This window comes from Ziziphus jujuba, chromosome 8 (assembly GCF_031755915.1).
Source record: "Ziziphus jujuba cultivar Dongzao chromosome 8, ASM3175591v1".
NCBI lineage: Eukaryota > Viridiplantae > Streptophyta > Magnoliopsida > Rosales > Rhamnaceae > Ziziphus > Ziziphus jujuba.
In genome coordinates this window covers 6,731,625-6,758,919 of record NC_083386.1, presented here as the reverse complement: position 1 = coordinate 6,758,919, position 27,295 = coordinate 6,731,625, and the positions used below count along the sequence as shown (strand labels likewise).

The following is a 27,295-nucleotide window of genomic DNA, read 5'->3' as shown; positions in this document are numbered from 1 at the left end:
GATACATAAAAAGTGGTAAATAATAGTAATAATAATAATATTACACAATTTGCAAACACTTTCCATATATAATCAACTTGATGGCTTCCTATTGAGAATATTAGGTCCATAAGTAGAAAGGTAAATCTCAATAAGAAGAGGGAATTGAATTAAAACAAACAAAGTGACTGGAATACCGCCCAGAGAAATGATTAAAAACGCAACCCAAGATTTCTTATCATCAAGCATCATGGAAACAGCAGCACAGAAAGATATCATCATTGTAGCAATGGAGAGGAAAAGTTTGCCAAGACCAATCATGAGCTTCTTAGCCAAAGATTTGAGGAAATCATCTTCAGCATATGTGGAAGTGAGGATTCCCAATAACATCAAAACTGAAGTAGTGGAAGAGAAAAGTGAGATTGCATCTGATATGATGAAGAGCATGAATGTTTTGCCATCAAGAAACTTTGGGTAAGCAGTTCTTTCATAGTTCCCACCCGGAACAGTGAACGTTGCAGCAAGCATGATTGTAACAATGAGTGCACCAACAAGAGTACATGAAGTTGCTGTCTCTTTCATCCATTTTTCTCCATCAGATAACAATTGTTTGTGTTCTTTTGTAAATAGTTGTCTTGGTGTCAAGAACTCTGAGTTTGTGTATCCATATGTCCATGGACAACTGACTCCACCGCCTATATATATTTGTTTATAATTAATTTAATTGATAGAAAACAGATATATGCACACACACACACACACATATATACCAGATACAGTTGCTTTGCAGGAGCGAATATCAAGTTTGAAAGATGAATATGACTCATACAGACAATAAAATGAATAGTGGATATCAAATTTGAAAGAAGAATATGACTTACACAGTCAACAAACTGAAGAAAAGACGTCAAATTATGAAGAAAATATGAATCACATGAGAAAGTTTGTACAACAATTTATGGCACAGAACTCTTACTCTGGTGATGGTACATCATTAAGTAGGTTTTGTTTTCCTCCACCTCCTCCATCAGCTACCTGTTGATATATATATATATATATTTTTATTGTAGCAGATTTATAAATTTTAGTAACATATAAATATGTTCATATCTAGATGGTAAGAACTATTTTTTTTGTTTAATTATTTTTATACAATATGAATATTTTTATAATATTTACATTGGTAAAAACAACCTAAAAAATTACAAGGAAATAAAATTAAAATAAAATTTACAAAAATGAATTATTTGTAATATTTTTCAAAAAAATATAAAAAAAAATTTGGAAAGACCTTTGCCGACGGAAGCATACTTTTGTTGGTAAAAACAATATTACTGTAAAAAATTTAACCTCTAAAAGACATTTAGGACCAAAATACTTTTGCCGCTAAAATAACATTTGCGAACGAATTTCATTTTTGATGGAAAATTAATTATTGCCGACTAAAATTATTTCATCGCTAAAATAACTTTTGCGAACGAAAATTCCTCTTTTGATGGCAAATTAATTATTGCCGACTAAAATTATTTCATCGCTAAAATAACCTTTGCCGACAAATTGACTTTTGATGGCAGATTAGTTATTGCGGACAAAATATTTTTGCAGTAATTATATTTTCACCAATAAAAAATAGTTTTCCATGTACTACATTTTGTCGCCAAAATCTTTTACCAATAATTTGAAACTTGATGGAAATAGTTTTTGGCGAGACAATTGAATTTTTGTTGGCAAAAGTTCCAGTCGGGAAAAACTAAAAATTTCGGGTAATTACAATTGCAGAAGAGGCAAAGGCAATGAAACTGCAACGAATTTATTTTTCGTTGGTAAAACATTTACTGATGAATTTTATGTTTTTGCCAACAATATTGTTATGTCAGTAAAAGGTGAGTTTCTTGTATTATATATATACATATATATATCAAATGTTAGAGCAAAAAAATATAATTAGAAACTTTATTTTAACCCTACATGATTCGGGGACGTTTGAGTTTCAGTTGTTATATACATAATTTAGTCTAATAATTCTTTTTTGGTTAAGGATGTTAATGGTCAAAAGGGTACTAAAATAACAAAATTTAAACTAATAGAGAATTTAAATTACAATGAAATTAAAGCTAGAGTCTTGAGGGACTAAATAACGAGATATTGTTATTTTTGTGTGATAACGACACGACTAATGCTAGTTACAATATCTAGTTGTTCCAAAATGCAATAAATTTTAACTTGAGAATCTAAATTTAAAAGATGCGCAAATTTAATTTTTTCAAAATAAAGGACATTAAAATATAGTTGATTTTTACTTGAGTTAGCCAACTACTAATTAATGGTTGTTTTTATAAGGACAAGCTAATAACAAAATTATTATTTTATTAGACGATGACCTTAAATTTTAGATTTTTGTTAGAGGAAATAATAGTCTTCCCACTAGATTGTGTAAGAAATGCATGGTTATATTAAATATATTTTAAAACATACAGCTAAATAAATTAATACATATATATATATATATATATATATATATATATTACGTACCTTAAACCATTGTAATTCTCTCTGCATTTGTAAAGCAGCTCCTGAAATACAATCAAGTTGCGGGTGAGGCAATAAGGAGCCAGCCATATGTAGCATGCTATTTTTATCTGCATCTATATAATTTGTTGCCATTAATTTGCAGCCAACTTCATGTATAAGGCTAAAAATTTTTGCTTTTGCTTGGCGACAATTAACTGCAACCATAAATATGTTCCTCCCATGGATTTCGTAGGCCTCCGCCAGATTGGGAATCGACTTTAACATTGTCAGGACCCGTCCAGAATTCCTTCCCCGGAACCCTAGACAGCCCTGATCCCAGGGAAACCCTACCGAACCTTCCAACGGAAAATCCGGCAGAGCCTCCCCTAAGGGATTTACTTACCACAAAATTCCCTGCACTGAAAACACACTTCTAAAATTATCCCCTTATTCCTCCCACAGTACTACAAATCGATTCCACAAATTGCAGCACTTAAAAAAATAAATACAGTAATCCAATGCAAAATAAATACAACAAGAGTGAAAGAAATATTACAACTGCAATAAAAGAATAACAGGGTACTGCCGAACTAAAACAGCAAGGAAGATCAAGTCCGCTCCGAGTGAACACCGACAACCTGGTACCTAGAGGAACGGAATTTAAGAGTGTGAGATGCTAATCATCTCAGTGAGCGACCCTACTACTATACCATATAATATCACAGTAATAAGTATAAATAATAATTATTTGGAAATAATATTTTCTCTCAAAACCCTTACAATTCTCTCAGTTGGAAAGGTTCCCCTTTTAAAACATTTTCACAAAACCCTTTATTCATATTTCCCGAAAACCAAGACATCAATTAAATACCAGAAGCGGTAACAATTATATTTTTAATTCCAATTCAGTTTCCAAACATTTTATTTTTAAAACACAGTTCTGAAAATCATTTGATGCACCCACTATATACCAGTGGCGCCAACAGTACCCAGCGTCCCAAGGTACCGCCAGACAGGAGGTTATAGAAAGAAACCGGCATACGGTCGCGTGGCGTCCCACTGCGCCGCTGCTAACCTGGTGTCCCGGCCAAAGGGGGGTGGCCGCCCTCTCCGATGGCATCCACAGGACACCCTCATAATATCAACCGCGCGCTACTCACACCCACCTGCGCGCTAATCACAACCGTGTGCACACTAACCATATCACATATACCATATCACATAATCAGAACACCAGTACGTGCACGGTGCATCTAAAAATTATAAAATCCATAAATTTAAATCATAAAACAAATTTCACATTTTTCATAAGCATAGCGGGCATAATCCATCCGCTTGAACCGGGAAATTCTCCACAATTTCCTTATAATCCATACCATAAATTCCATGATTTTCAAATCCACCAACTCCCAAATCCATCAATTCAAATATCCACCTTTTTTCCAAGCATAAATAATTTCTCGAAATATCATAATCAAATCCCATAATATTTTATGGGCATATTTCATAAAAATTGAAATCACCAACATAACCAAATATTTTCCTTGAAATATTTGAAAATCAAATCGTGCCCAATTTACCATTAAAACCACACCAATTTCAAAATCCTCAAAACCATAAAATAATTCCACACGGCATAAATTTGTAGAATTCGCATTTTCTTAAATCCAATAAATTCATAAATAATTCTACAATAAATCCAATAAATATTTGGCACATAGAAATTAAATTCCAAATATTTAATTCACACATAATATATTCATCAATTAAATTCCCCAAAATTAATTTGAAGGTGGGTCACTCACCTTGTGCACGTATCTCAATCAAGATCCTCCGCAGGATCGACTCCGCTACTTGCACGTGCACCTAAAACATCCACAGTACCAAAACCACAAATATTAATATTTTATTCGGGTAATCCCCAAATGGGTACCCGAGGAGCGAACACCAAACGATAACTAAAATTTACGAATGATATACCGAATCGAAGCTCGAGTGGTGCTAATCACAGATCCGGTCTTAATTTTCGATGATCGTACCCGACGGGGTCGGAATTTTATCGGGAAGCTTTTCGGGTTTCGGCTCCGCAATTCTCCCAAACCGTCGCGAATTGGTGGAAACGGAAGTCGGATTTGGGTTCAGGAGGTCGAACACTGCGGACTGGAGCTGGCCGGAATTTTCGGGGTACTCGCCGGAACAGTAATTTCCGGCGGGCCGCCACGTCACCGGCAACCGTCGCCGGAACAGTAATTTCCGACGGTGGCTGTTTGCTGTGAAATTTTGCAGATTTGTAGATCGTGAGGAGAGCAATCCAACGGGACCGACGGTGAGCAAAACGGAGGTCGGACGGCGGAGAAATCACCGTTTGAAGATTTTCGACCCCTCGCCGGAAAACGCTCCGATCCCGGCGCGTCGGTGGTCCGATGGCCGTGATTTTTGGTGGGTAGGCCGGACTTGAGGAGAGGATGCTGGGTGTATGGCGCGTGTATTGTATATCAGCCGGAATAGTGCCGATTCGCGGTGGCCGGCGGTGGAGGGGGAAAAATCGCCGCCAAACTGCGGACGTCCGATCCGGGCGCGTCCGGCGGCCGTTCGCCGTGAAATTTGGAGGTTTTGCCGGAAATGAGGTGGGCAAGCTTTCTGTCCGGCGCGTGTACAGTAACTCGGCCGGAACAGTGGCAAAATCCGGTGGCCGGCGGTGGCTCTCTCTCTCTCTCTTTCTCTCTCCTCTCTCTCTTTCTCTCTCTTCTTTCTCTTTCTCTCTCTTCCCCGAGAGTTTTTCAAAATTAAAACCCTGCGTGACACTGTTCATGCCACGTGGACCACTCAGAAGCTGACATGTGGCATTTCACTGTTCACGACCCAAAAACATTAAAATAATACAGTATCCGGTAAACTTCAAACGTCCATAACTTTTTAACCGGATGTCCGTTTTGAGCGTGCCGCTAGTCTGTGAACTCGTATCGACGAGCACTTCACAACCATGCATGAGTCAAAGCTCAATTCCCCATAAACAAAAAGTCAACTCCGGCACCCCTTGGACAGTTTGGACCGCAACTTGTTTCGTCCATAACTTTCAAACCGTAGCTCCGTTTTCGACGTGCTACCAGTCTACGAACTCGTGGCATCGTGCACTTCGCCACGGTGCCCTAGTCATCTCGAAATTCCCACCGAGTCAAAAAGTCAACTTTTGACCCCTTTGGTCAACGGTCAACGGTCAACCTCGGTCAACGTGCACGGATTCCGGTGCGATTTGGGACGGGGTGTTACAAACATTCTTTGAGCAAATTCAAATTTCCCTTTTCCACAGCTAGAAGAAGTGCAATTATAATATCTGATCTTGATATTTGGGTTCTATCTAATTTTTTTATTTCTTCACACATTCGCCGTAGAAGTTTAGAGGTTTGAATGTGGATCAATTTCATTTCATATATATTCTTGAGCCCTGCGTAATTATTAATAATGAAAAAAATTATTTTAGCTATTATTGGATGTATGAAACATAAAAACAAATAAATAAATAAATAAATAAATGGGAGGAAGAATTTAAACAGTAATTGTAATAATAAAAACTGAATACAACAAATTAATTACCTAAAATGTCGAAGTGCATTGCAACTCTTTGTAATGACCAAACTTCACCATGTAAATCCTTATCTATTGATTGACTAATGGCTTTGAATTAATAGTATATACAGAAGAAATATTGTTACAATTATAACAACAAACATTTATTGAGCAAATTTCTAACAAGCTTCAATAACAAATGGAGATTTGTAGGAGAATATATATAAGCTATATATCGTGCAATATTAACATATATGTATGCCTAACCTTTCAATTCTTTAATTTTTCTTTTTATTTTTTGATATTGTAAATGTAGGGAATTAATTCAAACTATGGATTATTGTACAAGTGGAAACAATGGTTTTTGCCACCTTTTGTATTCATAAACAAGTTCTTAATATCTTTGACTTAATTTAAATCTTCAATGTTATTTATAAGGTACTTAATAAAAGTTTTTTTTTTCGGATATTAATTTTTATTAATTGAATATATGCTAAAACTAGGGCAGTTTGTAGAAGTTACCTTGCAGGAAATTATGTCATAGTTTCTCAAATAAATATTTTTGCACTAATTGTACACTTGCTTCAACCTAAATAATTTAAATTCAAATTACGTGGGAAATTTGGTATACCTGAGCTCATATTAGTATTGGTGGGGAATTTGGTATATATCTCTTTAATGATGCTGTCTCCATCTATAAATATAGCTATTGAAAATAAAGGAATGTATTACTATCAATGTCATATATGTATATTTATATAGGTATAAATTATATTCTGTATTAATCAATATAATATGTACTAACATTCATATATCCATTTTTGCCAAAATTTGAGCGGACGTCCACTTGGATATATTGCGAATGTATGGACACGACTACGAAGTGTAGCGTATGAATAGTTGTGGCCAACTGTGGACAACGCTGTAGAACATGCAAAGCAACGTCTACACTGTACATATAAAATGAGAATTTTATAGAATCACCATCCCCCCCCCAAAAAAAAAAAAAAAAACACAACGCAATAATCATTTGTACCACAATTGTCAAAACACTGTATATGTCACATATTAATAAATATAAGATATGACAATCTGAATCTGACTATATATGTAATATGTGTATATATGTATTATACTCTTACCATAATATTTTCCAATTATTGCTTCGTTTATGAGCCCAACAGCATGTGCACGATTGCCGTCCGACGGTATTAAATCTTCTATCGGTGTAACTGAGTACGACCCATTTAAATATGATTAACACGAAAGGCCATTACCAGCGGCATCTGTAATTTCTTGTTCTTTTTAACCATGCATTCGGCTATTTCGATATTTGCATTGTAAAAATAGCTGCTGTAAGAGCTGTATTACCAACTGAGTCTTTCATTTCCAAGTCTTCTGGTGACATTTTCTCCACCTGTGTCTCAACAATTTCTGTATGTCCGGCCATGGCCGCAACATGAAGGGCCGTCCTCCCCGTAAGTGTGATTATTGTTCTTATTGCATTTGGGTGCTGCGTAATGAATTCCTTTGTAGCATTTCGATCTCCATCTTGCAGAGCTTTGTGAAACCGTTCGTATTGTTGGTATTGATCGTTTGGAATATTCACTATAATACAAAAAATACTGTATTTATGCAATGACAATTTAACTTACTATCAAAGCAAAAGTCCATAATATTCAATATTCAAAACTTAATAATTTCTGCTAAAAACATTTGGAATGGCTCAATTGAGCACAAAAGATAGTCATAGTGGTTTACATAAGAGAAAATGTTAGAAAAATATAATTGAATATAACGATAACTTGTCTTTTAATAGCGTAATCTTTTATATGAATATGTTTAATTCAATGTAATTATTTAAAATTATGATGAAAAGTTTTATTTAAATACAAATTAGTAAAAACAAAAAAAAAAAAAAATCAAATATTATAAGAGATTAAATGGTCTTTGTAATACATGTTAGTAAAAACGGGAAAAAAAAAATCAAATATTATGCCTATGTCATGGAAGATTAAATGGTCTTTGGATTCTACAGGCTTGGATCGTAGAATAAAGCTTTTTTAAATATAGTCGTTGAATTTATTGAACTTCATTATTGTATTTTATTATATAATCTTTTATATGAACAATAGTTTTCTTCACTATTATATTTTATTCTAAGTTATTGAAGTTCTTTCTTTTAGGCATTAAAAAAAAAAGCTTTTTAAAGTTGTTATTTTTGTTATTCTTATATATAGTCGTTGAATTCAAAATTACATTACCGTGTATTATTATTACTATTATTTTCTTTTTCCTATTCTTTCTCAAATTTAGAAATGGCCCGCTCGCAATAATTTTTTGGTTATCCAATCAGCACCCATCTCTCAACTGTTTAATATTTTATATGAATTTGTTAAATTCAATATAATTATTCAAAATTATGATTAAAAAAAATCAAATATTTATACCTTCGTCGTCGTCTTCGGATTCTGGTTGAGGCTTGAATTTTCCTTCCAACATATCCCAAGCTTCTTTGGCAGAAGTTATATTTCTGATCTCAGAGAAAGCATCTGCGTTGCAAGAAATTTGGATAACATGGAGGGCGGAGGCGTTCTTGGACCTCCAATACTTGAATCCATCACCATCTTCGGGTTTTGGAGGTTCATCCATGGATTCCACAATGTCCCAAAGATCTTCACCCATCAAGTAGGTTTTCACCCAGACGCTCTAATCCAGGTAGTTTTCATTGTCAATTAATCCAGCTGGGACGACACCTTGACGACTCATAATTCTAAATATCAAAAATAAATTAATATTATTAATTATTTCTTTTATTTTATTTTATTAAAGACACAATGTGGTACATGTGTATATATATATATATATGCATGAATAATAAATAACTATTACAATATTGATTAATTTGAAATATAACTAATAAAGAAAATTGTTTATGATCAAAATGCCGAGCCTAATTTAATTAAGATGGATTTCCATGTGAATTATAATGAAAAAAAAAAAAAATTATAACTAAGTGCCAAGCTAAAGTTAAAAATCTATTTAAAAAAAAAAAAAAAAAACGAAAACATCAATTTACCAAATGGCCACTACTAGTGCAACGGAAGTTGAAATCTTACATTGCGAGCAATGACGATGTCCCAATAAATGAAGTTGCAGGCCTACAAACTGTCTGTAGAAAGTTTTTTTTTTAAAAAAAAAAAACAAAAAAATGCAGTTCAGTGCTCTCTCAGCTACTAAAAAGAAACGGAATTCTATTTAGGGAAAAATGTACAAAACCACTCACACATATTTATACAATTTTTCTTTCATCTATATATATATATATATATATGTATATATATATCCTTGGCGTGGTACAAAAGGCGGCATCAGATGAAGAGACAATTCTATAAAACAAAGAAAAGAACAAAGTAAATATGTAAACTAGATTGAAGGATTTTTTTTATTCCAAAAAGGGAATGGAAGAGTAGACAGCTGCTTTAATTCTTATTTGTTCTTTTCTCATAGAGAGCTCTCAAAGAAAAAGAAATTTGTATATATATATATATGTTTTAAGTTTAGAGAATTTTTTTTGTTTTTTAAAGAGCTGAGAGAGCTCTCTAAAAAAAATTGTATACAGAATTCTTTTGTTTTTTAAAGAGCTGAGAGAGCTTTTTTTTTAAAAAAAAAAAAAAAAAATTAGAGTTGAGAGAGCTCTAAATTCTTAAATTCTTATAGAGAGCTCCCTTCACTACTCGAAACTCGCTGATTAGCAACGCAATTAAATGCGATAAATGCAATAAACAGAGACGCATTTCACAAAGTCGCCAAATGTCGAGTCCCTAAAAACATTATACCAACAACAACGCAGAAATAAAAGTCGCCTAATGTGGACTAAACAGCGACACAGTACAACAAGTCGGTAATGTAAAGAGACTTGCAACACTAAACATAGAGGAATTTGTGACTCTAACTCTCTACGTCGCTAATTTTTACATCTATACTGCATCGCTGTTTTATGTAAATTCATATGTCGCTAATATGGAAGAAACAGCGACTCTACATTTTATGCGTCGCTAATTGTTAGGAATTTTAGCAACTTATTATAATTTGTTGCTATTTTATGTAAACATATGCGTCGCTAAATTGTAGAATTTTTAGCAACTTGTGTAGTAATACGTTGCTGTTTACTTACAACTATATGTCGCTAATTTCATATATGTTTAACCTTTAGCGACTCGTTGTTTTGCATCGCTATATATTTAAATAAAAGTGTAACATCCCATCTCGAAGTACACAGGAAATTTCTCAAATTTGATCGAGGTTGACCGGGTTTGATCGTTGTTGACCGATAAAGGGTCAAATGTTGACTTTTTTCTCCCGGTGGAATTTCAGTTGACTGAAGTACTGCTGCGAAGTACGCATTGTCACGAGTTCATAGACTAATAGCACGTCGAAAACGAAGCTACGGTTTGAAAGTTATGAGCAAAACAAGTTGAGGTCTAAATTGTCCAAGGGTGTTAGAGTTGACTTTTTATTTGTGGGGATATGAGCTTTGAATCATGTACAGATGTGAAGTACTCGTTGATACGAGTCTATAGATTAGCAGCACACCTGGTTTGGACATTTCGTTAAAAAGTTATGGACCTACGAAGTTTTTCAAATATAGTATTATTTTAATATTATTTTTAAAAGCGTGAATAATTGTGCCACATGCCACCAAGTGGGATGCACCATGTGTAATATTTTAGAAGTAACACATGTTAGCAATAAGGATATACTATATTATATTATTTTGTCTTTATTTTATATACTATTATTTTATTATTTTAATATTTATTTATTTATTCTTTTTCTTTTTGTCTTTTTCCTTCCTTTCCTTCCCTTTCCCCACGTGGAAAAAACACTTTTCTTTTCTTTTCTTTTTCCTTTCTTTCCCTTCTCCTTCTTCTTCCTCGAGCTCGAAAACACCAGCAAAACACACACAGTGACTTCTTTCTCTCTCTTTCTCTCTCTCTCCTTTGACTCTCTCCCCCTCTCTCTTTGATCGGTCATTTTGGTCGGGTTTCAATCGCTGGAAGGCAACACGTGCCGGTGGGCTTGAGAGCGCATGGTCAGGCGATGTCGGCGGCCAATTTTCAGGCCATTTGGCTGGCGGACGCTGTCAGGACCCGTCCAGAATTCCTTCCCCGGAACCTTAGACAAGCCCTGATCCCAGGGAAATACCACCGAACCTTCCAACGGAAAATCCGGCAGCACCTCCCCTAAGGGTAGAACTAACCAAAAATTTCCTGCACTGAAAACACACTTCTATAATTGTCCCCTTATTCCTCCCACAGTACTACAAGTTGATTCCACAAATTTCAGCACTTCAAAATAAATACAGTAATCCAGTGCATAATAAATAGAACAAGAGTGAAAGAAATAGTACAACTGCAATAAAAGAAGAACAGGATACTTCACGAAGTAAAACAGCGATGAAGATCAAGTCCGCTCCGAATGAACACCAACAACCTGGTACCTAGAGGAACGGAATTTAAGAGTGTGAGATGCTAATCATCTCAGTGAGCGACCCTATCTACTATACAATATAATACCACGGTAATAGGTATATAAATAATAATTATTTGGAAATAATATTTTCTCTCAAAACCCTTACAATTCTCTCAGTTGGAAAGGTTCCCCTTTTAAAACCTTTTCACAAAATCCTTTATTCATATTCCTCGAAAACCAAGACATCAAATAAATATCCGAACAGTAATAGTAATTTTAATTCCAATACAGTTTTAAAACATTTTATTCTTAAAACATAGTTCCGAAATCAGTTGATGCACCCACTATATACCAGTGGCGCCAACAGTACCCAGCGTCCCAAGGTACCGCCAGACAGGAGGTTATAGAAAGAAACCGGCATACGGTCGCGTGGCGTCCCACTGCGCCGCTGCTAACCTGGTGTCCCGGCCAATGGGGGGTGGCCACCCTCTCCGATGGCATCCACAGGACACCCTCATAATATCACCTGCGCGCTACTCACAACCACCTGCGCGCTAATCATATCCGTGTGCACAATATCCATATCACATATACCATATCACATAATCAGAACACCAGTACGTGCACGGTGTATCTAAAAATCATAAAATCCATAAATTTAAATCATAAAACAATTTTCACATTTTTCATAAGCATAGCGGGCATAATCCATCCGCTTGAACCGGGAAATTCTCCACAATTTCTTTATAATCAATGCCATAAATTCCATGATTTTCAAATCCACCAACTTCCAAATCCATCAATTTAAATATCCACATTTTTCCAAGCATAAATAATTCTCGAAATATCATAGTCAAATCTCATAATATTCCATGGGCATATTTTATAAAAATTGAAATCAGCAACATAACCAAATATTTTCTTTGAAATATTTGAAAATCAAATCGTGCCCAATTTACCATTAAAACCACACCAATTTCAAAATCCTCAAAACCATAAAATAATTCCACACGGCATAAATTTGTAGAATTCGCATTTTCTTAAATCCAATAAATTCATAAATAATTCTACAATAAATCCAATAAATATTTGACACATAGAAATTAAATTCCAAATATTTAATTCACACATAATATATTCATCAATTAAATTCCCCAAAATTAATTTGAAGGTGGGTCACTCACCTGGAGCACGCAATTAACCCATGATCCACTACGGGATCAATTCTACGACTCACCGGTGCTCCTAGAACAAAATTCACAGACAGTCAAATAAATTAATATTTTATTCGGGTAAATAATACCCGGTACCCGGGGGGTCAAAACACAAACGATATCTAGAATTTACGAGTTATATACCGAATCGAAGCTCGAGTGATGCTGATCACAGATTCGGTCTTACTTCCCGGTGATCGGACCCGACGGAAAGCTTTTCGAGTTTCGGCTCTGCAATTCTCCCAAACCGTCGCGAATTGGCAGAAACGGAAGCCGGATTCGGATTCAGGAGGTCGAACACAGCGGACTGGAGCCGGCCGAAAATTTCGGGTACTCGCCGGAACAGTATTTTCAGGCGGGCCGCCGCGGTCACCGGCAACCGTCGCCGGCGGCGCGTGCGTGCGGTGGCCGTTGGCTGTGAAATTTTGTAGACTTGTAGATCGTGAGGAGAGCAATCCAACGGGACCAACGGTGAGCAAAACGGAGGTCGGACGGCGGAGAAATCACCGTTTGAAGATTTCCGACCCCTCACCCGAAAACGCTCCGATCCCGGCGCGTCGGTGGTCCGATGGCCGTGATTTTTGGTGGGTAGGCCGGAATTGAGGAGAGGATGATGGGTGTACGGCGCGTGTACTGTATATCGGCCAGAATAGTGCCGATTCGCGGTGGCCGGCGGTGGAGGGGGAAAAATCGCCGCCAAACTTCGGAGGTCCGATCCGGGCGCGTCCGGCGGCCGTTCGCCGTGAAATTTGGAGGTTTTGCCGGAAATGAGGTGGGCAATCTGGCTGGCCGGCACGTGTACAGTAAATAGGCCGGAAAACGTGAAAATGACCGGCGGCCGGTGACTCTCTCTCTCTCTCCTCTCTCTCTTTCTCTCTCTTCCCCGAGTGTTTTAACAAATAAAACCCCTGTATGACACTGTTCATGCCACGTGGACCACTCAGAAGCTGACACATGGCATTTCACTGTTCACCGACCCAAAAACATTAAAATAATACGGTATCCGGTAAACTTCAAACGTCCATAACTTTTTAACCGGATGTCCGTTTTGAGCGTGCCGCTAGTCTGTGAACTCGTATCGACGAGCACTTCACAACCATGCATGAGTCAAAGCTCAATTCCCCATAAACAAAAAGTCAACTCCGGCACCCCTTGGACAGTTTGGACCGCAACTTGTTTCGTCCATAACTTTCAAACCGTAGCTCCGTTTTCGGCGTGCTACCAGTCTACGAACTCGTGGCATCGTGCACTTCGCCACGGTACCTAGTCAACTCAAAATTCTCACCGAGTCAAAAAGTCAACTTTTGACCCCTTCGGTCAGCGGTCAACGGTCAACCTCGGTCAACGTGCACGGATTCCGGTGCGATTTGGGACGGGGTGTTACAGACATGCTGGGATTGGCCATCCAAAACCCGCGACCGGTGGTCCTCCGGCTGACCCCTTTTTTGGAGGTTTCCGACCGTGAAACCGGTCCTCTCCACTATTTTACGACCCCCTGGTTACAAAAATGACTTCCATTTGTCCAAATTCTAAGCCGTTTGTGAGATACGTGGAGGGGAGTGTTTGGCTGGAACTTTCCGTTCATTTTTCGGCCACCACCGACGAAATTGAAGTCAATGGAGGTCGGTAATGTGATCCTTATCTCACTAGCTTTCTATAGACGCCTTATTTGTAAATTTTGGATACTGTTTGTGTTAGCCCGGGTATCGGATATTATTTACCAGAATAAAATATTAATTTATTGGAGTTGTCTAATATTGTTGTTCTAGGAGCACGTGGAGGATCTTGGTTGGATTGCGTGCTCGAGGTGAGTAACCCACCTTCAAAATTATTTTGGGTTGGTAAATTGTATATATTTTGTGTTGATTATATATTTGGAAATTATATTTCATATGTTAAATATTTAGTAAATTTATATTTGGAATTTTGGTGCCAAAATTGACTGAAATTGAATATTTGTGCATTATAAAATATTTTGGTTTTAAGGATTATATGAATTTGGGATTTTGTTAATTATTATTAAATTCTATTGTTGGAGTATTTCATAATTAAATATTTGAGAAATAGGTTTTATGTATTTGATATTAAGAGAATTTCTATATAGAATTATATTGCCAATTTATGGCAATTTTTTTAATATGTGTTTTGGTGCAAAAATATATTTTGGGACTTAAGATTCATGGGTTAAAGTTTAATTTAAATTATTGTTAAGTTTAATGTTGGCATTATGATGGTGATTTATATGAATTTAATTGCATTCGGATTTGATATAGTTTTTAATATCATTTTTGGTACAGCTTGATTTTAAGGATTTGAAGAAAAATATTTGTTTTTAAAATATTATGCTTCAAAAATATTTTTATGCATTTAAATATTATGGATTTGATTTATTTATGGTGAAATTGATGGATTTTAAAGTGATGGATTTATGATGAGGATTAAAGAAAAAATATGGGATTGTGAATTTGAAAAATGATATGATTCCCACGGTGAGTTTTGAAAAAAAATTATTATTATTGTTATCTTTAAAATAATATGGTTATTTATTTAGACGCACTCATACAGTATTGGTGTTCTGTATTGTGTATGTAGATGAGCGTGCAAGTTATAATGTTTCCCGTGAGTTGCCATCAGACCGAGAGCAGGCAAGTTTGATATTGGCCATAAGCCACCCCCTTCCATGGCCGGAATGACGGTTTAAGTAGCGGCACTGTCGAGACGCCGAAGCGACCGTATGCAAGTTTCTCTCTTTAATCTCCCACCGGACAGTGCTCAGGACGCTGGATATCGTAGGGCATCACTGGTATATAGTGTGGTGCGTTAAGTATTATTTTTCAGATATAAATTTCAAATCTTAAAGTTTTAAAGCAGCATTTAAATTAAATGTATTTAATTTGTTTTATCACCTATTTCCAATTAGTTTTTTTAAAATGTATTTATTCATATTTTATATCACTTATTTTAAATTAATGTTTTTAAAATGCATCTTGCCATAAAAATATTATATAGATTGGTTGAATATTTCAAAATGAATATTATAGTATTTTTCTACCACTTATTTTACATGATTGTTTGTAATTATTTAAATTATATTTTTGACACTATTTATTTTGATTTATTAAATCAAATTTTATGAATTATATATTGAATTTCACTTTTATGTTATATTTCTTTAATACAAGTATTCTAAATTTATTTTATTATATTTTATTCGTATTTGGATTATTTAAACTTTATCAAATTAATTATTTCTTGATTTTTGGGGCATAAAAGATTGGGTTTTGCGAAAATATTTTAAAAAGGAAAATTTTCCAACTCAGTGAATCGTGAGAGTGTTGAGGGAAAATATTATTTTTAACTACCTATTATTTATTTACTTATTTCTTATTAATCAATTAACTAAATTATTTACCCTTTATTATTATTATTATTATTATTATTGTATAGTAGATTGGGTTACTCATTAAAATGATTAGCATCTCATATTTTTAAATTTCGTTCCCTTAGGCCCAGGTTAGTTGACATTGATCGTCCGGGGGCAAGCTCGAAGTCTTGGTTCGTTGTCGAAGATCAAGAGGCTTTTCCTTTCCTTTCTATCTTGTATTATTTCCTTTTATCATTTATTGTATGAAATTTCGTACTTAATTGTATTGTATAATGCTCTGTATACTGATTGGACACATATTTATTGAATCATATATTGATTTCCTGTCATTTACTTGGAGTACTGCAAATCTGTGGAAATATATTGTAGTACGGTGGGAGGAATAAGGGGATGTATCTAGAAGTGTTTTTTATGCAACATAATTTTATGGTAAGTTCAATCCTTAGGGGAAGTTCTGCCGGATTTTCCATTGAAGGGTCTGGTAGGGTTTTCCTGGGATTAGAACTTGTCTAGGGTTTCGGTGAGGGATCTTGAATGGGTCCTGACAAAAAGCATCACTAAAAACAGAGATGCAAGTCTAGAGCGTCGCTAAAGGTCAAAAATGGAGACCATGTTGTTATTATGCAGTGCTAAAGGTCGTAAATGGCGACAGTGTTGTTATTATGCGTCGCTAAAGGTCGAAAATGGTGACCATGTTGTTATTATGCGTCGTTACAAGTCTTTTTAGAGTCAATTTTCTTCTTGTACGTCGTTGTTGCTTTTTTTTAATTGTTAAAATTTATTAAAAAATAATAAATACAAAAAAAATTAAAATTAGCTTCATTCAAAATAATTAGAATACAAAAATTGAAAATAAAAATTTTCATAACAAAATAATTATCAAATAAATTAAATAGTATCTCATGAAATATTTGTACAATTCGGTAAACTATTGTATATGCAAAAGCAAAAACAATATTAACTAAATCTCCATGAATTGCATATTCATTGAGATAGAAGTTGTCATCCCCTTGTTGATGATATTACACACCCTCATACTGCATATGAAAAAATTAATAAATTTATAAACTCTTATGCAAAATAAATATATATTAATTATTGAAAAGCAATAATTTAGTAGATGAAAATTTAAAGAATATTATCGTTGTTCTTATGAAAGCGAATAAAAAAATTAATTAAATGGATAATAATAAATGTCATAAATATTATTTAAAACATATAAATAAATCTACATACTAATTTATTTAGAACCTATTTGTTATCCATATCCCCCTACAATCGTTATGAACATAGCCACTCTCACATTCATCCTCATTATCATTTTCATCAACACTAGGCAACTGTATGACAAATGGATTGTGGGCCATTGTAGTATCGTCAAGAACATCTTCTTCAACAAAAGTACGATATTGTGGTAGAGTTGAAATAACAGACCATATCGAATATCTCCAATATAAAATACTTGTTGAACTTAATAAAACAATGTCAAGCAATATCACAAATAAAATATCTACAAAAGCAAGATTAAAAAAACCCAACAAACCTAAGCTACTGTTAAAATGAAGGAAAAAAGAAAAAAAAAAAACACAATCCACCACATGTCATCACCAACCACAAAGAAAAAAGAAACTCACCTAAATGATGGAGACGAAGAAACAAGAAAACCAGCTAACCACGAGGGCGAAACAGAGAAACCCAGCTTCCCGATGGAAACGTAGGCAAATGAAAAATGAAACCCGAAATATCCCACTCTTCATGTCTCTCTTAGAATGCTTCCAAATATAACATCTATTAGGTAGTGTATTTGATGTAGTTTTAGAAAAGAAAAGGGATTCAAAGAAGCGCATAAAAATTTTAAAATGAGCCAAAAATTTTTAGAACAGGCGTGTAAAATTTTAAAACCCTTTTTAAGATTCTTTTTTTCTTTTTAAAATTAAGAGAACAGACGATGCATTTACATCTTAAAGCGTCGCTTGTTCCATCAATGTCATTATTTTTTTTTTTGTTTTTTAATTAGTTTTTTATTCTTCATCTAAAAATAAATACTAAAAATATTTCTTATATATGTGAAACAAAATTACCAAAGTGGTAGTTTAATTATTTTGTTTTCCAAGTATAGTTATTTACTTTAAAATCCTGTTCTAAGTTTTATTTGTTGTTCCTAAATTTGATGGAACAGTCGATGCATAAAAAACAAAAAGAATCACCAGATACTTTTTATTTTTTTTTATTTTTTAATAGTTATTAATTTACTTTTGAAGTATAGTTTATTTGCTTTTAAAAGTTGCAAGTAGAAAAATATTTTTTTTTTTAAATTAAGAGAACAAGCGACGCATTTACAATTAAAAGTGACGTCTTTTTTCTCAATTTCATTTTTTTTTCTTTGGTTATTTTTTTATTTTTCATCTACAAATAAACATTGAAAATAGGTAAAGAATAAAAGGAAAACAAAAATAGTTAAAGAATAAAAGTCAGAAAAAAAATGGAACGGGCGACGTACTCATAAAACATTGCGTCTGCTGTTCTTTTTTTTAAATAACAAAAATACTATTTAAAATACTTAGAAATTTAATAAGAAAATAATCTATACTTGAAAAACAAAAAAATTAAACAAAAATGATTAATATATTTAATTAATATTTTATTATATTTGATTCATATTTTTATTGACTCTCTATTAAAATTTTCAAAATAATTAAATTTATCACAATATTTTTATTTCCTATCTATTAAATATGTATTAACTATTTATGAAATTATTAATTTTAAAATAATAAAATTATTATATGAGTTAATATTTCATTTATTTGAAATATTAGATTCTTATGCCAATATTTATTTGAATGTTATTGTCTATAAATTATTTTGTATGAATTTATCTATCAAATAATCATAATTTGACAAAACTAAAAAGTAACTTTCAAATTGAAAAAAAACAAAGTTGCTAAAGGCTGGAATTGGAGACGCTTTTCTAAGGTTATAATTTCCAGATTCGTCACTAAATGTAAGAATAGACGACGCATTTTGAAAAAAAAAAATTGCTAAATGCGATAAAAGACGACGCATTGTTAAAAAAAAGTCTTTTCTTAGTTTTCAAACATAAAAAGAATTTTTTAAATAATTTTTCATTACCTTTTTAACATAAAAAAGCTTTTTAAATAATTTTCATTTATAAAATTATTTTTATAAGCATAAATAATTGATGTATTATTAATTTATACATTATTTTATAGAAGTATAACAAGTAACTTATCATAAAAACACAAATAAATTAAAGGAATTGCTTAATAATTTTGCCTCATATTTTTATCTATTAAAATTTCCAAAATAATTAAATTTATTATATTTTTATTTCCCATCTATTAAATATGTATTAACTATTTATGAAATCATTAATTTTAAAATAATAAAATTATTATATGAGGAAACAGGAGATGCAATCAAAGGGAATTGCATCGTCTGTTCCAATTTTTTGTTTTTAATTTGTTCCCTTTTTTTTTAAAAAAAAAATACAATTTAAAGAATTGAAAATTTAAATAGAAAATAAACTGCATTTCAGAAACAAAATAATTAGAGAAAATTAATAAAAATAATCATATCAGACAATAGGTGATGCAATTAGGGGGAATTGTGTCACCTATTCCAAATTTTTTTTTTTAATTTGTTTCCCTTTTTTTTATAAAAAAATAAAATCTAAAAAATAAAAATTTAAACAAAAAATAAAATGTACTTGAGAAACAAAATAATTAGAGAACAACAATAAAAATAATCATAAAAGTCAATAGGCGACACAATCAATGGGAATTACGTTGCCTGTTCTAATTTTTTTTAAAATTTGTTTCATTTTTAAAAAAACAAAAATACAATTTAAAGGCTTACAAATTTACATAGAAAATAAACTTTACTTGGGAAACAAAAAAATTAGAGAGTGACAATAAAAATAATTATAAAAAGGAACATGCGACGTAATCATGGGGAATTGCATCGCCTGTTCCATTTTTTTTTAATTTGTTTCCCTTTTTTTTTAAAAAAACAAAAATGCAATTTAAATACTTGCAAATTTAAACAGAAAATAAGCTGTACTTGAGAAATAAAATAATTAAAGAACAACAATAAAAATAATTATATCAGGCAACAGGCAACACAATCAGGGGGAATTGCGTGTCCTATTCCAATTTTTTTTTTTTTTAATTTGTTCCCTTTTTTTTTTAAAAAGCAAAAATATAATTTAAAGACTTGCAACTTTAAATAGATAATAAACTATACTTGAGAAACAAAATAACTAGAGAACAACAATAAAAATAATCATAAAATGCAATAAGTGATGCAATCAATGGGAATTGCATCGTCTGTTCCAATTTTTTAAATTTATTTCCTTTTTCAAAAAAAACAAAAATACAATTTAAACACTTGTAAATTTACACAGAAAATAAACTGTACTTGGGAAATAAAAAAATTAGAGAGTGACAATAAAAATAATTGTAAAAAGGAACAGGTGACGCAATCATGGGGAATTGCGTCGCCTGTTCCATTTTTTTTTAATTTGTTCTCCTTTTGTTTAAAAACAAAAATACAATTTAAAGACTTGCAAATTTGAACAGAAAATAAACTGTACATGAGAAACAAAATAATTAGAGAACAACAATACAAATAATCATATCAGGCAACAGGTGACGCAATCAGGGGGAATTGCGTCGCCTATTTCCATTTTTTTTTTTGTAAGTTGTTCCCCGTTTTTTTTAAAACAAAAATACAATTTAAAGACTTGCAAATTTAAATAGAAAATAAACTGTACTTGGGAAATAAAAAAGTTAGACAGCAACAATAAAAATAATTATAAAAGGGAACAGGCGATGCAATCATGGGGAATTGCGTTGCCTGTTCCATTTTTTTTTTAATTTGTTCCCCCTTTTTTTTTTAAAAAAAAATACAATTTAAAGACTTGCAAATTTAAACAAAAAATAAACTGTACTTGAGAAACAAAATAATTAAAAAACAACAATAAAAATAATCACATCAGGCAACAGGCGACGCAATAAGGGGGAATTGCATTGCCTTTTCCATTTTTTTTTAATTTGTTCCTCTTTTTTTAAAAAAACAAAAATACAATTTAAACACTTGCAAATTTAAACAGAAAATAAACTGTACTTGAGAAACAAAATAATTAGAGAGCAACAATAAAAATAATCATAAAACGCAATAGGCGATGCAATCAATGGGAATTGCGTGGCCTGTTCCAAATTTTTTTTAATTTGTTTCCTTTTTTTAAGAAACAAAAATACAATATAAAGACTTACAAATTTAAACAGAAAATAAACTGTACTTGAGAAACAAAATAATTAGAGAACAATAATAAAAATAATCATAAAAGTCAACCGGCGACGCAATCAGGGGGAATTGAGTGGCCTGTTCCATTTTTTTTTAATTTGTTCCCCTTTTTTTAAAAAACAAAAATACAATTTAAACACTTGCAAATTTACGCAGAAAATAAACTTTACTTGGGAAACAAAAAAATTAGAGAGCGATAATAAAAATAATTATAAAAGGGAACAGGCGACGCAATCAGGGGTAATTGCGTCGCCTGTTCCATTTTTTTTATTTGTTCCCCCTTTTTTTTTAAAAACAAAAATACAATTTAAAAACTTGCAAATTTAAACAGAAAAAAAACTGTACTTGAAAAACAAAATAATTAGAGAACAACAATAAAAATAATCATAAAAGTCAACCGACGACGCAATTTGGGGGAATTGCATCGCCGATTCCCTTTTTTTTTTGTTTTTTTTAATTTGTTCCCTTTTTTTGAAAAAGCAAAAATACAATTTAAAGACTTGCAAATTATTTAAGAAAAAATAATATTCCTTCACATATTAAGAAATATTTTCAGTATTTATTTGTAGATAAATTAAATATATAAAATAATTAAACGACAAATGGAAATGATGTAACAGGCGACACTGTTTTGATTAAATGTATCGCCATTAACAAAAAATGCTTATGAGATTGGCAATTTAAAGTAAGGATATGGCAACTCTTTTTCAGTAAATGCGTCACCTGAAATATCTGGCGACTCTTTATGCTATTAATGCGTCACCTGTTCCCTCAAAATAAAGGGAAAAAAGTACTTTATTAGGATTGCAACTTGCAATATCAAATAAACTATCATTGAAACATAATCAAATAACTAATAAAATAAAAAAATAATAAATAAAACAACAAAAGCCGAAGCTGTTGAGTCATATATTCAACAACGCTGAAAATTAGAATCGCTTATTTTTGTTTTAGCGACCTTCAATTCATTTTGTTTCTTAGCGTTGCTAATTTTATGTCGCCAGATCTCAATTTTCTTGTATCTAGCGACGCCGTGAAAAGTACGTCGCTTATTGTCTCATTAAACGATGTTTTATCGCGTATTTTTTTATTATGTTGCAAACTTAGTGTCGCTAAATCGCTATTTTCGCGTAGTGCTCATCTATATGTATAAATATATATACAGAGATGATAAAAAAAAAAAATTGCAGTTTAAAGCTCTCTCGGCTGCAAAAAAGAAACCGAATTCTTTTTAGGACAAAGCACAAAACCACTTACACATATCTATACAATTGTTTTTAATCAACTATATATATACGTATATATATCCTTGGCATGGTACAAAAGGCGGCATCAGATGGAAAGACAGTTCTCTAAAACCAAGAAAAGAACAAAAGAAATATGCAAACTAGATTGAAGGATTTTTAAATTCCAAAAAGGGAATGGAAGACTAGAAGAAGAGAACAAACAAAACTCTATGCTTATAAATATTATATATAGAGGAGCAATATTTCTCTGACCAATAAACCATATCGTTCAACAAGTTTTCTTTTTCATTTTTTTCTAATATCAAGGATGAAAGAATTTGAACTCGATTGAGAAAACCGTAGATTTTGTTGCACTAGCTGTCCCCACAAGGACATCCATATGAGTTATCCTATAAGTTCATGCTTAACTTTATTTACCAGAAAAAAAAAAAATTATAAAACGTAGAGTAGTTGATAAAATAAAAAAATAAAAAAAACTTCCTTGACTGTATCTCGATGGAGGCACATATACTCTAGTAGTAGTAGTCCTCCATTGTCCGCAAGCTTTTGTGGGTGAATCAACAGTCCATAAGCTTTGCTCACTCTTTAGGCTATAGGCTATATTAATTTGGCATTCACCCCAAAAAAAAAAAAAAAAAAGCCTCGCTCATAAATACCAATAAAAATTAATCTCACTTGTATACTGTATATTATGCGAGAAGCATAGTGTATGACCAACATAAAACTTCGTAAACATAAAACAACTTATTGTGAGGCTCTTTAAAATTGTTTGGTCGAGATTTCTTATTAAAAGAAGAATATTGATACATTATTTTTAAATTTTTATTTATTTTTAATTTTTTTATTTCTTCTTTGTTAAGTATTGATACATTATTTGTTCCCCCATCCCATGTCCCAAAATAAATACTAAAGTAGTATTGCTATCTTACTTAAAGCTAGAGACAGAATGTAATATTATATATAATCATGTCCCAGTGCATTAGAATCTATGCATAAAATATTTTTTTCTCCATATATTTTTTTATGGTATCAAAACTTTTTACTTTTCATCTTTTTTTTAATGGAAATGATAACTTTTGAAATGAGAAGGCATATACAAAAGAGAAATCTAACAGAAGAAATTAATTAATTAGGAGAAGAACAAATCATGATTAATACTGTTAAGAAACTTAGCTAAATATTTATTACACAAAGAGAATACTTTTGCAGCAAATATATATTCGTTTCTAGTAAGTCTTTCTCTTATCAGACACACATACATACACAAAATCTCAACACCTCATGAAATTATTACAGATTGAAGTGACTCAACATTTTGGTTTAATTACCAATATCCTCATATTAGTTGCTTTACGTGCTAGTTTTTAATCATATATTGATGACAACGCATGATTCATTTGGCGAAAATTTCTAGCATCTTACGACATAGATAGTCATTTTTCATTGATATTGTAATTAAATAAGAAGATATTAGAATATAAACTAAATATAAAATAAATTTCTATGTTGTAAAAATATATAAATCCCGGTCAAAATCAAAAAAATAATATGTTGTTAACTTCTTTAGTCGGTGTTTTAACAAATTGGTACTATTTCTTTTCCCTTGGGAAAGCTAATTTAAATAAGATTTTTATTTTTATTTTTTTTATTTTTGTTAAATTCATGATATCGGACTTTAGGCTCGCCCATATCTTTTAAGTGTTCTTAATTGGGTATTAGGACCTCTGTGTGTGTATAAGGTTTCTTTCTTCCTTTTCTTTTTTTTTTTCCCTCTTTAATTTATTTTTTATTTTCTATTTCATTATTATTATTATTATTATTGTTATTATCATCTTTTGAGAGAGAGAGAGAGAGAGAGAGAGAGAGAGAGAGAGAGAGAGAGAGAGAGAGAGAGAGAGAGAGAGAGAGAGAGAGAGAGAATGTGTGTGTGTGTGTGTATGGTTTTTGTATGTAACACCCCGTCCCAAAGTACATTAGAAATTTCTCAAGTTGATCGAAGTTGATCGTCGTTGACCGAGAAGGGTTAAATTTTGATTTTTTGACTCTGTAAGAATTCTAGGTTGACCAAGGCATCATTACAAAGTACACATCGACCCGAGTCCATAGACTAGTAGCACGTTGAAAACGGAGCTGCGGTTTGAAAGTTATGGATAAAACAAGTTGAGGTCCGAATTGTCCAAGAATGCCAGAGTTGACTTTTTATGTCAGGACCCGTTCAAAATTCCTCACCGGAACCCTAAACAAGCCCTGATCCTAGGGAAATCCTACCGGACCCTCCAACGGAAAATCCGGTAGAACCTCCCCTAAGGGTTGGACTTACCATAAATTTCCTGCACTGAAAACACATTTCTATATTCATCCCCTTATTCCTCCCACATTACTACTGTCAGGACCCGTCCAGAATTCCTTCCCCGGAACCCTAGACAGCCCTGATCCCAGGGAAACCCTACCGAACATTCCAACGGAAAATCCGGCAGAGCCTCCCCTAAGGGATTTACTTACCACAAAATTCCCTGCACTGAAAACACACTTCAAAAATAAATACAGTAATCCAGTGCATAATAAATACAACAAGAATGAAAGAAATAGTACAACTGCAATAAAGAAGAACAGGGTACTTCACGAAGTAAAACAGCGATGAAGATCAAGTCCGCTCCGAGTGAACACCGACAACCTGGTACCTAGAGGAACGAAATTTAAGAGTGTGAGATGCTAATCATCTCAGTGAGCGACCCTACTACTATACCATATATTATCACAGTAATAAGTATAAATAATAATTATTTGGAAATAATATTTTCTCTCAAAACCCTTACAATTCTCTCAGTTGGAAAGGTTCCCCTTTTAAAACAATTTCACAAAACCCTTTATCCATATTCCCCGAAACCAAGACATCAATTAAATACCAGAAGCGGTAACAATTATATCTTTAATTCCAATTCAGTTTCCAAACATTTTATTTTTAAAACACAGTTCTGAAAATCATTTGATGCACCCACTATATACCAGTGGCGCCAACAGTACCCAGCGTCCCAAGGTACCGCCAGACAGGAGGTTATAGAGAGAAACCGGCATACGGTCGCGTGGCGTCCCACAGCGCCGCTGCTAACCTGGTGTCCCGGCCAAAGGGGGGTGGCCGCCCTCTCCGATGGCATCCACAGGACACCCTCATAATATCAACCGCGCGCTACTCACACCCACCTGCGCGCTAATCACATCACCTGCGCGCTAATCACACCCACCTGCGCGCTAATCACAACCGTGTGCACACTAACCATATCACATATACCATATCACATAATCAGAACACCAGTACGTGCACGGTGCATCTAAAAATTATAAAATCCATAAATTTAAATCATAAAACAAATTTCACATTTTTCATAAGCATAGCGGGCATAATCCATCCGCTTGAACCGGGAAATTCTCCACAATTTCCTTATAATCCATACCGTAAATTCCATGATTTTCAAATCCACCAACTCCCAAATCCATCAATTCAAATATCCACATTTTTTCCAAGCATAAATAATTTCTCGAAATATCATAATCAAATCCCATAATATTTTATGGGCATATTTCATAAAAATTGAAATCACCAACATAACCAAATATTTTCCTTGAAATATTTGAAAATCGAATCGTGCCCAATTTACCATTAAAACCACACCAATTTCAAAATCCTCAAAACCATAAAATAATTCCACACGGCATAAATTTGTAGAATTCGCATTTTCTTAAATCCAATAAGTTCATAAATACTTCTACAATAAATCCAATAAATATTTGGCACATAGAAATTAAATTCCAAATATTTAATTCACACATAATATATTCATCAATTAAATTCCCCAAAATTAATTTGAAGGTGGGTCACTCACCTGGAGCACGCAATTAACCCATGATCCACTACGGGATCAATTCTACGACTCACCGGTGCTCCTAGAACAAAATTCACAGACAGTCAAATAAATTAATATTTTATTCGGGTAAATAATACCCGGTACCCGGGGGGTCAAAACACAAACGATAACTAAAATTTACGAATCATATACCGAATCGAAGCTCGAGTGATGCTAATCACAGATCCGGTCTTAATTTCCGATGATCGTACCCGACGGGGTCGGAATTTTATCGGGAAGCTTTTCGGGTTTCGGCTCCGCAATTCTCCCAAACCGTCGCGAATTGGTGGAAACGGAAGTCGGATTTGGGTTCAGGAGGTCGAACACTGCGGACTGGAGCTGGCCGGAATTTTCGGGGTACTCGCCGGAACAGTAATTTCCGGCGGGCCGCCACGTCACCGGCAACCGTCTCCGGAACAGTAATTTCCGACGGTGGCCGTTTGCTGTGAAATTTTGCAGATTTGTAGATCGTGAGGAGAGCAATCCAACGGGACCGACGGTGAGCAAAACGGAGGTCGGACGGCGGAGAAATCACCGTTTGAAGATTTTCGACCCCTCGCCGGAAAACGCTCCGATCCCGGCGCGTCGGTGGTCCGATGGCCGTGATTTTTGGTGGGTAGGCCGGACTTGAGGAGAGGATCAAGGCTGTCAGGCGCGTGTGGCCGGAAAATGGCCGGAACAGTGCCG

At 33.4% G+C, this 27,295-nt stretch overlaps 2 protein-coding genes across 2 annotated transcripts; both read right to left on the bottom strand.

Moving 5' to 3' along the window:
• Positions 1 to 72: 72 nt before the first annotated feature.
• LOC132805029 (ankyrin repeat-containing protein NPR4-like) lies at positions 73 to 561 on the bottom strand. Its single transcript, XM_060819775.1, has one exon. It carries the CDS (start codon positions 559 to 561, stop codon positions 73 to 75), a length of 489 nt encoding a protein of 162 aa, XP_060675758.1.
• A 6,545-nt stretch (positions 562 to 7,106) lies between these two features.
• On the bottom strand, positions 7,107 to 9,215 carry LOC125421685 (uncharacterized). The gene is made up of 3 exons (XM_048471052.2): positions 9,177 to 9,215; positions 8,508 to 8,830; positions 7,107 to 7,665 (listed from the first exon to the last, which is right to left on the bottom strand). The coding sequence occupies exons 2-3, from the start codon at positions 8,740 to 8,742 to the stop codon at positions 7,379 to 7,381; spliced, it is 522 nt and encodes a 173-aa protein (XP_048327009.1). The 5' UTR covers positions 8,743 to 8,830; positions 9,177 to 9,215; the 3' UTR covers positions 7,107 to 7,378.
• Between the last annotated feature and the right edge of the window lie 18,080 nt (positions 9,216 to 27,295).